The following is a 12,474-nucleotide window of genomic DNA, read 5'->3' as shown; positions in this document are numbered from 1 at the left end:
ATATAATTAACATGTAAATGAAGATATACGTAAGGTTTAAGATATTTATACGGTTAAATCTTCTTGTAGTAATATGGTTACACTAGTGGAAAAACAACATATAACGTCACGCGTTTAACGTCTAACCACTAAATAACCAACATTAAAAATGATTGGTGGCAATTTTGTAAATAAATGCAATTATTAAACGTCGTTTAGAATTATAATTCAATGTAAGGCGATATAAAACGTCGAATACCTCAGCGTTAGACGTCAAAAGACCAGTGAATTCAATAAAAATTTGAGCGGGAGATTGAAAATTCATTCATTTCATCTTAACGCGCGAGACCTTCTTCTCTGCTCAAACTTTTCTCGAACGAAGTTTGACGACCATCACATGTAATCTTTCTTTCATTTGATACAAATGCATGTTAATTAACTACTTAGGTATGATTTTCGTTTGTTTTCACCGATTATTTTCGTGTTTTTGTCCTTCATAGGCGCATTTTGTTTTCTCTCTCACTGGTGGCAACACTTTATTCCGATGAACCCACCTTTTAAAGGTTAGTTTTCGTTTTGAAGAACTTATTTGTTAAACAGGTTAGTTTTCGTTTTGAAGAACTTATTTGTTAAACTTGTTTGTTGTTTTTTTTTTGTTGAATTTGTTTGTTGAATTTGTTTGTTGTTGTTTGGTTGAACTTGTTTTTTGTTTGATTGAACTTGTTTGTTATTGTTATTTGTTGTTGATCCTATGCTTTTCAGATTTTGTAGAGTTGTTAAAAAGAATTACAATTAATTAAAAAAATAAAAAAAATTGATTAACGTCGTATATGTTCAAAATTTGACGTTAAATTAGTGTCGTATATTAACAAAATTCGATGTTAAATTAACATCAAATTTTTTAAATTCTACGTCAATTTAACGTCTCCCGGTATGATGCCGTTCTCGAATTCGACGTGAAAAGCAAAAAATATTCGACGTTGTACGTTGTTTTTGTACTAGTGTTACCAATAAACAACTTTTCAAATTAAAAGAATAATTGTTAAGAACACAAACTAGAATTTGATCATTCTTTTTACTTAAAAGAAGAAAAATCAACATTTTGTTTAAAAAACAGTAAAGGAACTTAAAACACATTTATAAATAATTAGAGAGTATTAAGAATCCACTTAAATTCATTTAATAATGTTTTAAAGATTTTATACATGTATATATTTTGCATTATTTAAAAAAAATAGGTAAAAAAATAGGTTAGTACTTCAAAGACTAAATATGAGCATACATAAAATTTATTTCTATATATTTTTCATTTTATTATTTTTATTATTATTTAGTTTTATTAAAAAAATATTTTAAGATAAAGTGAAGGATAATTTTTCATTTAATTTGACTACTGTAATAAAAAATAAATTTAATTACACAAATATTATGGTCTGAAAATATTTACCTCCCACCATATCAATGTTACAAGAAGAAAAATACAGTAGACAAGGTTAAAATTTTCATCAAGTAGAATGTAAATTGTCAATCATACATAACTTTTGCTGATCAGTCATATGCAACTGATATTCAGAGTAGTAACTTGGTACATATGAAGGAGAAGGTAGATTTGCCATGAAGAGAATGAAAATATATTATAACAAAAGAAATGCCAAGATAATAACTTTGTGCTGCTTTTATTTCTCCCTAACAGCTTCGAATGATTATGCCTTTCTTGACAAATGCAAATCATGCAAGATGAGAACACACTCTTTCAACTCAACTGGTTTGTAACCCGAACATTCAAACAAGAAAGAAGTCTGCAAAATGTTCTCAAAATTGAGTACTTGAAGAGCATTTAGATTATTTTTTTAAATTAAAATTCTATCACCATCCATTGTATATACTTACCTAAGGATGCACTTTAGGATCAATAAAAAATCTGGCCAGAAATAAAGCGGAAGCTGCTACAACAGAGGGCAAAAATCTTATACAATCATCATCCAAGAAACTTAGCTCAACAAAATACCAACCCAGAAATTCAATCTTCGAATTTGGAGTCTGAAATATAAAAAGAAAATGTATGAACGCAAAGCTTTTGTAACAATAGAAAAGAATGAGAAAACCAATTCAACTCACTTCTTGATAATCAGGAGCAGCACCAAAGAAAAACCTGAAACAATAATCACACCTGAGTTAATCAAATTACTTCTATTTTATGAAGGTTAGATATTCATATTTGCATATAAAACTCCCACCTCAAAAATGTGATTGCAGTAGTCTAAGCAGGAGGAACAACGTCAAATCAAAACATTGATAAATTCGGTAGGACTTGAGTTTCAAACTTGATTTATTGGTAGGGTTAAGAGAAAAAATAAATAAAATAAATAATAAGCCAAGTGAACAAACAAAACCAATTTGGATTTACCTAAAAGCTAGATGATGATACCAAATCATGCATGCAACAGTCATCCAAATAGGTGTATAATAGTTTTTCAATTGAATGCACAATCATAAAAGATGACACAAATTAAATCTTTTTTTTGGGGAATTAGACTAAAAGCTCAACCACTTCTAATTTAATTCAAGTCTTTTCTTCTTCTTTATTATACCAATTGTTTCCATGATGCCAATGATGGTTCCTCTTCCAGATTGACCCTTGGAAGAGCACCCATTGGTTATTATTTATTGTTTACGTTCAAAAAGTCCCAACTTCTTGTTGTGTGAAAACTGAGAATTTTATTTGGAATTACACGGACAACTCCTAGGAAATCTGCATGTAAATAATGTAGACAAGGAGAGAAAGTTATTACTACTTGCTTGGGAGAGCTTTGATTGAGATGTGATAAAGTTCTCACTCTAGGAAAGCAAAACATTCAAATACTCCACCAAGAACTCATCATATACAAATCCCGTAGTACCCAAATTTCTACCACATTCACTCATCATATACAAGTGCAATCGTTTTCACATATTCATACCTTGGATATAGACTCAACTCGAAATTACCTGCAATGAGCTTAGTTTGGGGCTGACTTCAGCGAATCCAGAAAAGCTTGACTTAAAACATTATCAAAACAAACTAATAAATTTTTAATACAACACATTTACCTACATTGTTTTGACCTTGTTGTTCAATGGAATCTGTAACTGTCGTTTCATTGTACAAAAGATAAGTCAAAATAATCCAACAACAACCACAAATCCAAAAAATTGAAACTTTGCACCCAAAAATCACAAGAACCCAAAATGATCAACAAAAGTTCAAACCACAGTTAAAGGTACCAGTAAACACAACAACCCCTAAATGGTAAAAAAAATTAAAAACAACTCAAATCTACCGAACAAGAACAAGGATTACCAAAAGGAACAGCGAGAAGCTTCAAAAACCACATCCAATGGTGGTTTCGCCCTTTGTTGGTGCTTCAAAACGGTGGACGGCGACGGATAAGGCTCTGATTAACGGCGAGAATCCGATGAAAGGTGAAAAGTTGACAACTACCGGTTATGCTCAGACGACACTTGTGGTTGGGAAGACGCTCTCTCAAGGGTTTTCTAGCAAGAATGAGATTTCTAATTTTTGAAATACCAAAATGAAACCTCCGCAATCAAAACTCCTTAACTCCATCTGACTTTTATTTCCATGTCATTTTCAATTTTTAAAATCTTTTTCACATAGATCAATTAGACCGTGACACGTGGCTTTGTCAAAATGTTTTCAAATATTATTGTTAAAGTATCATCCTCCTTTATTTTTATTTGAAGTGAATTTCCCATAAGTATTTTGTTATATAGTCTAACTTTACTCAATTTGTTTTTCTAAGAAACTATAATTTGACATCTTGAAAAACTCACTTTAATAACCTTATTTTTATTATATACATATATTCATACTTTAAATGAAATAATAAAAAATAAAAAACTGTTGATATAATTAATTGTTACGTAATTAATTTTACAAAATATTAAAGTCTCTTTGTTTAACTTAGACAAGACAAATGTTTGATGATGGGAAAGTTCTTAATTTTCAAAACTTAATAGTATTTTTTTGTTAGTAATTTATGTCCTTATTTTTTATTAAAATGTTAATAGGTTTTCTTTATAAGTTTTTCCTAAATTATTGCAAGAAGTTAACAACCTTGATCTCGTAACCAGTTTGATAACTTGAATTATTAATTTAAATTGAAAAATATTTAAAATTTATTAAACGTGTATGAGAATATTTTTTTATTATATAAAAAAATGTCCTTAGAAATCAATTTCGTGTGGATAAATTATGTTTGATCTTAAAAGTTTGTGAGGTCAACGATAATTACGAATTATGTAAATAAACGGTTGATGGTATGAAAAATAAAATAAAATAATTAAATTAATAAAGTTATTTTATATAAATTGATTAAATCATTTATAAATCAAAAATTATTTAAGATCCCTTACTAACACCAAAATTCAAAACAACTTCAACACAAAGAAGTAAGTCAACCAATATATACTATAATTAGTAATTACTTTTAGTCTCACTTTTTTATTCCATTAATAACTCAAATTAATTATGATTAGTTATTTGTTTTCTTTCAGGGAAGAAATAATATTTTTGTGCAAAATGTATCCATCAATTATATTTATATATATATATATATATATATATATATATATATATATATATATATATATATATATATATATATATGTGTGTGTGTGTGTGTGTGTTACAATTTCTCTCTTTCCTTGTCTATATGTAAAAGTTTGTTAAAAGTTAGAGATGGAAGATAACAAAGCATAAAAGTTTTAGGAAGAAAAAACATATTTTACATTTTACAGTCTTTCTCACTAATGTCTACAAAATAAAAAATTCAGAGTATGAACAAACATTTATTATAATTTTCCTTCTCCATGATCCTGTGCAATTTTTTTCTTTCCTTAAAGGCTTGAAGTTGCTCCTAATTTTGTACTGTACTCCTATTTCTTTAGGTCTAGAAGTTATGATAAGATAAAAGCTTCATTTGGAGAGATGATGTCAACAAATAAAACAACTTAAAGGAGAAAAAAAAATTAAATATTTAAGTTTAATACTTACATAGTTTTTGTATAAAATTATTTTAACGTTTACAAATAGGTATTTATATAACCGTTGAAGTAATTATTTATAAAAACATCAAATTTATCGTGCATGTTGATTTGCAATTGAAGTATGTTTGCAACAGATCTTCCTGAAAAGAAAAAAGTGATAAAAATTTCACTCTTGAAAAGAATAAAACCAGACATGTTCTTAGTTAAAAAAAATGTGTCATATTGTTTAGGGTAATCGATTTATGTTTAAGAGTTTTTTTAGTAAAGAAAATCTTAAGAAATTGAAAGTCTTTATTGCAGAACATATAAAAGTATGCACGAGACAAATCAAACAAAGTTTTAAAACTTGGAAATCTAATTCTAATTTTCTTCATCTATTATGTTTTTTCTTGTTTTGTTAATTTTTTTTTCTAAGTGCTACGAATTAGTTGAGTTGTTTGGTTTAATAGTTTTTTTATTGTGTATTATTTTATTTGATCTTCTTAACATGAGAACAAAAACACTAATAAATAACAAAAATAATTGAAAATTGGACAAAAATAAATGCAGTGTGCAGTTAAAATATTCGATGATATATTAATCATTGTAAAAAACAACTTGCTATACCTTTTTTTCTCCCATGTTATTGAAATTATTTTAAGGTAAATATTATAAGAGTAAAGTTAAGTTTGGATAATTAAAAAGTTAAACATCAGTGTACATTATATTTTATGTAGTTGTGGAGCTTGTGAAGACAAAGGTGGACGTACAAAGCCGATATGTATGTTATTAATCTTAAATATAAATAATAGTTGTTTAGATTAAATTTTTAATTTGATGAGGTTCTTTATTATAATTAAATTTTTTATTAGGAAAACAGATTTTTATATTGAAAAATAGGTCTTTTAAAATTTCAATTTAAATTATTCCTAATTATATAATTATTGCTAGACATCAACAATTTATCTAATAAATTAATGGGCTTCATTTATTAATATATTTATCAATTGAAGAGGAGTATTATTTTATTTTAACAAAAAATTAACACTACTAAATTAAATAAATATAAAAACTAAATTGAAACTTTGGTACGTTAAGTGCGTCACATAACACAACATTAATTTAATACATGAATTTCTTTTTCAAAAAAAATTAAAAAAAATTACAAATTGACATGTGACATTATTTTAAACTGTGATTGTACATTACTAATTAAATGACCTTATTGCATAATTTTTACAAATCTCAGGACAAAATTAAGATTAAAATAAACTAAAAAATCAATTTGACATTTTTGGACCAAAACAGAAACTAAATAAATTTTGTGTATCTTTCCTCTTGAGAAATTCATAAATCATTATATATGACAATAAAGATCATGTTGTAATTTCACAAATAAATATTTATAAAAGATAATAAGTTGTCTATATAATAATTTTACATTAAACGAAGTATAACAAAAGAAAACTAAAATCTGATTATTACACTCACAAAAATAACTTGTAAACTCCAACAAGGAAGGAAACATCCTCTTTATACCCAGAAGGACAAATGAGTAGGCCTCACTATGGATCACAAGTTGTTGACAAATTTTTTTCTAGGGATATTCATTCTCAAAAGTTGTTGATGTCACACATATTGTAAGGTATTCCTCCTTTTAGTGAAAAGAGCAAGAAATATTATCCATACTAGAAAACATTGCGGGAACCACAAATATTCTATACATGATAGAGTATTAATAATCAAAGAGTTGAATGTCTTCAATTCTACGATGGACCTTAATGAACTCAATTTCCTTACCATCCGACCAGTTAATAAAACAACCACAATGAAACATAAGTCATGACATACATTATATACAATCTAATATAGACATGAACACTTCTCAATAATCACATGTAACAACATATCATTACAATGTTAAAGTATAATCTTTAAAATTTTAATGGTTCAAAATTTTGGAAGGTTGTATACTTCTTATTTCCCCAAAATTACTTAATACAAAAATAAGAATATTTATCCATCACATGGTAACAATATGAACATCTTTCAAGATTGTCATTCTGCTACTTAGATCAAAACTTGACATTATTTCTGAGATAATAGAATTATCATCCCAAGATTGATAATCTTCACTTTTAACAAACTCATCATGTCCTTCTTGTGCATTAGACTCATTTTCCAATTTTCGAATACCTTCTAATTCCAATGTGATTTCCCTCATGGTTGGTCGCTTCTTTCCATTCAACTCTAAACATCGATTTGCAAGATTGACAACTTTCATTATATGATATTTCTCCCCTTCCTTCATCACTCTTTCATCAATAATATCAAACACACAATTTTTCTCCACACACATGATGAAATATGAAGCTAAACTTTTGGCTTCCTCTTGACTTAGGACGGTTACCGGCTTTTGTCCTGTTAAAAGTTCAACAAGAACTACTCCAAAACTATAGACATCACTTTTTTCTGTGAATTGACTAGTTTGAAAAAATTCAGGGTCCAAATATCCAAATGTTCCTTGAACTACTGTAGTAAGGTGTGTAACATCAAGGGAAATCATTCTTGATGTACCAAAGTCTGCTACTTTCGCTCTATACTTTTCATCCAATAGTATATTTGTTGACTTGATGTCTTTATGATAAATAGGTTGAGAAGCGGCAGAGTGCAAGTAAAATAAAGCTCCTGCAACTTCAATGGCAATTCTCAAACGCATGTCCCATGTCAATGGCATATCCTTATTTTGTTGATGCAAGTACTCAAAAAGATTACCATTAGGAATGAATTCATAGACAAGCAAAGGAATTTTAGTCTCCAAACAACTTCCTAACAACTTAACCACGTTCCTATGATTAATTTGTGAAAGAATAACAAATTCATTGATAAATTCTTCAATCTTTCCTTGGACCTTAAATTTTTTCACTGCAATGATTGTTCCATCTATCAACATGCCTTTGTAAACAGTAGCTTGACCTCCTTTTCCAAGTACTCTGTTTGAATTAAAGTTATCGGTGGCCTTCTCCAATTCTTTTAAGCTGAAGATTTTAACTTTATCCACATTAACTTCACCAGAAGACAATTTTTGTTGTAATAATAATCCTCCATTTCTTTTGAAGAATTTTTCTCTGAATTTCTTCACTATGATTTTTTTTGTAACCTTGAACACCCGCCATAAAATAAGAAGTAAAATGATAGATCCAAAGCTTATAGAAATTCCTACATATTTGACCATATCAATAATTTAAAACAAGTCTTTAATCATTTAGAAAGCCTAACAATTATAACTAAACTAACACATGTAGAAACCTTATACTATTTCATTTATATTTATATATATATATATATATATATATATATATATATATATATATATATATAAATGAATCTATATAACTTAAACTATTTTGTTAACATTTGAAAAGAATAATTAGAATGTATGATATGTAGAGAACTTCTTTGTTTGGTTAAAAAAGAATGTTTCCTCCCTTGAGAGAGGGGAGAAGAGGTGTTTCTCGAGCTTATTTTTGTTCAAATAAAGCCTTTTTTCTCATGTGAAACCTTATTTGCTCAAGGGAAAATATTTCAATGCAAATTATCTCAAAGTAGTGAAATTTTCGCAAAATCAAAAGTATTTTTTGCTCAAATGAAAGTGTGATGGTGTTGATGTAACCTAAGACAGTGAGTTTTTTACTCAAACGAGAGTGTTAACGATGCAACTTTCACTCAAACAAAATCAAGTAACAAATTTTATTGTAACCAAAATAAAGTTGAAAAACAAGAATCTCTTGCTCAAATGAAAGTCAAACCATTTTTATTGAGTGTTTTTGAACTTCTATCAAAGTAAAATTGAAATGTTATTATGTAATTATATACTTATACTTTAAGGTAAGCTATATGATATAAAATAAAGTCTGGAACTAATGACCATACGTTGTTTGTGTTTAGGTTGAATAGAATATCTAACCTATTATAATTTAGGCTTAAATGTTTACTTCGTCCAATATTAACATATGATGAGATATATAATACTAAAGAAGAAGAAAAATTCCCTTATTCCATATATATATATATATATATATATATATATATATATATATATATATATATATATATAATACCAAAATGCATAGTATATGAGTAATGACTTCTCAAATAATAATAAAAAAATAAAAGGATAAATATATTTTAATAAAAAATTATTCAATTTATTTTTGTTTTTTTTTAATGAGTAAAAACACCTTAAATTATAAATGAAATAAAATGAGCATTCAATTTTAGTTTTGATGTACATATAACTTGAAATGTATATATGTATATGCTAATATATAATAAGTTTATTAAATTACTAAAAAATATACACACAAGTATATTAAATAATGAGTTCTTTCTTTAAAATTTAATTCTGTATTTTGACATAAATGACAACATATCAACACAACATCAATAAAAACAAAGATGAAGAGTAAATACTACAAATAGAAGAAGAATAATTATATAATAAAGAGAACAATAACTATTTACAAGAATAAAACTTATAAATAAAGAACAATCAACATATTCAAATAGAAAACATTCTTCTAATCATGAAATTGAAATTTATTGAACAAATGTCATTTAACAAACATTAATTTCTTCATTATAAAAAATAATTATATGTAAACATTGCAACAAAGCTCAAATTCTTAAATATATGTATACCAATAAATACTATTCTTTACTCATAATAAATATAAATTTACTTCATATATTAATTTATTCAAATTACAATATCATTATCTATTAATGAAATATTATAGATATTTAAAAATACATACACATGTTCGTGACAATACACGTGTGTCGTATATGTGTTTACGCTAATTAATATAAATATAAAGATTATTATTACTCCTAATCAGGGAATCATATAAATTATTAAACACTTCATACTTCGTACATACCTTTTATGACAGATATTGATACGGGACTCCGCGAAGTCGAGACGGAATGATAGTCTGAAATGTGATAAATAAATTTAAAATATTTATATAATGTTATTCAGTAAAAATATAAGAAATAAAATTGAGAAAAAACGAGTTGTAAGTTTTTTAATTAATTACAACATGATTGTGTAGTGTAAATGGCTTGTTGGTTGTTTTATAATTTTTTTAAAAATATATGGATATTCTCAGATATTTTAAGTATGATATTCTCAATTTTAAATAAATATTATTATTTTATTCTCCAAATGTATTTAAATTAAATAAGATAGTAAATTTTATATAAATGAGATTATTTTGTATGTCAGAACCAGCAAATATATTTAAAGAAAATAATATTATTTTAGTAATCTTATTTATTTATATATATATATATATATATATATAATATGAATTTCTTTAATTTTTTTTATTTTGATTTTCTAACAATTTGACCTTTAGCCGCAATATTTTGATGATTGTATTTTTTAATGAAGTATGCTATCATTGTTTTTATTTTGATAAGTGGCTTTTAAGCGTGAAAAAAAGAAAAATTAGAGGCCTGGTTGTTTATGATACAAAAAAGAAGTATTTTTAACTGCAGTAAATAAGTAATAGAATAAAAATTGGGTAGAGTTGAAAATATATATATACCTGAACAACCTCCCTCAACATAGGGATTGGAACCGTAACCGTATGTGCAGGAACATCTCTGACCCGAACGATTATATCGTGAAGATGTAATATTAGTGTCGAAACAGTGGAAGAGATCATTTGAAGGAAGTTTAAGGTTTAAGTTGTTGGGAATCTCCCATTCAAGCACCACAGGGACCACATCCACATCCTTCATCTCACCATTCACAGGAAAGTAGTACCCTTTGGGAGTATAAGAAGAATACTGTGGGAGGTAGTCCCATTCGTATGGGTTCAGTTCTTCTTGCTGTACAACCATGGCGTAACTACACTCACCATCCGTTTCATTCTCCTTCAAACCTCTTACTTCAGTGCTGTATTCCTTAAGATACGCTGGCAGTGAATTCTGACAGCAGGACTTCCCATTACAATCACTGTTTCTAAGCTCCATTTTCCCAATATCATCCACCTTGAAGTCTTGGTCGCAGATGGACACACAACCACTGCCTTCTGACCCATTCACCTGCAAAAAAGTAATTATATTGCAACCTACGGCCACAAATTTGTTGTGCTCCTGCGAATACACGAAAGGACTTCCTTCCAGCGACTGCTTCACCGGCCTAGAATCTTTGCTTCCGCAGTTGTTACGGTCAATGGGATTGTTGACAGTAACCGTACCTTGTTGGACATCAATGAATCTCACCTGCACTCCTATTGACTTGAGGTAAGGTTTTTGATATGTTGAAGTGTTTCTGCATTCTATTTCAAACCATTTCCCTAAGTAGCATTCTGAACCATTCATTCCAAACGGAAAGGGAATTTCAAGATCTCCACACTGCGAATCACAGCCAGGCTTTGCTAGGACTTGTGGGTAATCTTGTGCAGATACCTGTACATGTATAAACCATATTACCAAAACGATGAAATGGATTACCAATTTCAGAATCATCGTGGTTTGTTGGCTGGTCAATATTCAAGAGGTTTGGTGCAGGCTTCCAACTTCTACCAAGATGGGTATTTATATTACTATGATTTTCTCGTCATTGCCTAATTTTTAACCAATAGTCTCTTGGTTTCTTCTTAATGACCCACTGCTCCATGGACTGTTGCTAATATGATAGAAACATAGCGCGTGAGATGAAGAAAAACCAAAATAAGAAAAAGATTATAAGAACAAAGCATGGTTCTATCAAAGAGGAGATTATTAGAGAGATAACACACTATCAAAGATTCATGAGTCTAATCATACACTACACTGTTTTCTATAGGCTACATTTATTAATATACTTTTATAAATGATGCACATCGTATCATGGTTAACCAGACTTAATTTGAGAATTTGTAATAGGTAATATTAGATTGTGAATGTTGTTCCATCTAATAACCACAAAATATAAACAAAATAATTTATTAATTTTCAATTTGCATTCTAGTGTATTTGAAGTCGTGCTTGGAAAATAATCATACACGTTATTATTACTTTACTGTAGTACATGCATTGAATATTTTTTACCTGTTTATCTGTAATTCGTCTTAAGGTTAGGTGGGATTGGTCTCTCAAATAGAAACATGTCAATAGGCATGATTGGTCTCTCATGAAGAAACATGTCAATAATGATAACTCGTTTAGTATAAAGAAGGTGAGTAGATCGACCAGTTTGATTCTTTATTTTTTTGTTTTTCATTTTTAATCTTTTAATTTGTTTTCATATTTTTTTAAAAAAATTATTTATAAAATTTATTTATATATACAAATAAATAAATATTAAAAACATATTTATTCATATAAAATATTTTCTAAATTTTTAATTGATTAATTAATATTTTAAATTAAATAAATTAAAATAATTATTTCATTTATAAGTTAAATTAT

At 27.6% G+C, this 12,474-nt stretch overlaps 1 protein-coding gene and 1 long non-coding RNA gene across 4 annotated transcripts; both read right to left on the bottom strand.

The window, feature by feature from the left end:
• Positions 1 to 1,458: 1,458 nt before the first annotated feature.
• Positions 1,459 to 3,558, bottom strand: LOC124844159 (uncharacterized). Of its 3 annotated transcripts, none has more exons than XR_015786700.1 (4): positions 3,320 to 3,558; positions 2,098 to 3,108; positions 1,870 to 2,019; positions 1,459 to 1,778 (listed from the first exon to the last, which is right to left on the bottom strand). It is a non-coding gene; the product is annotated as an uncharacterized LOC124844159 (long non-coding RNA). The 3 variants fall into 3 exon arrangements; XR_015786699.1 differs by having other exon boundaries at positions 2,098 to 2,131; XR_015786698.1 differs by having other exon boundaries at positions 2,098 to 3,558.
• Positions 3,559 to 7,030: 3,472 nt separating this feature from the next.
• LOC124844157 (wall-associated receptor kinase-like 22) lies at positions 7,031 to 11,606 on the bottom strand. The gene is made up of 3 exons (XM_088091420.1): positions 10,623 to 11,606; positions 9,951 to 10,004; positions 7,031 to 8,226 (listed from the first exon to the last, which is right to left on the bottom strand). The coding sequence occupies exons 1-3, from the start codon at positions 11,548 to 11,550 to the stop codon at positions 7,031 to 7,033; spliced, it is 2,178 nt and encodes a 725-aa protein (XP_087947546.1). The 5' UTR covers positions 11,551 to 11,606.
• Positions 11,607 to 12,474: the final 868 nt, after the last annotated feature.

The sequence above is a fragment of the Vigna umbellata genome, chromosome 5, assembly GCF_029865625.1.
Source record: "Vigna umbellata cultivar VRB3 chromosome 5, Vumbellata_1.0, whole genome shotgun sequence".
NCBI lineage: Eukaryota > Viridiplantae > Streptophyta > Magnoliopsida > Fabales > Fabaceae > Vigna > Vigna umbellata.
This window is presented reverse-complemented; position numbering and strand designations above follow the sequence as displayed.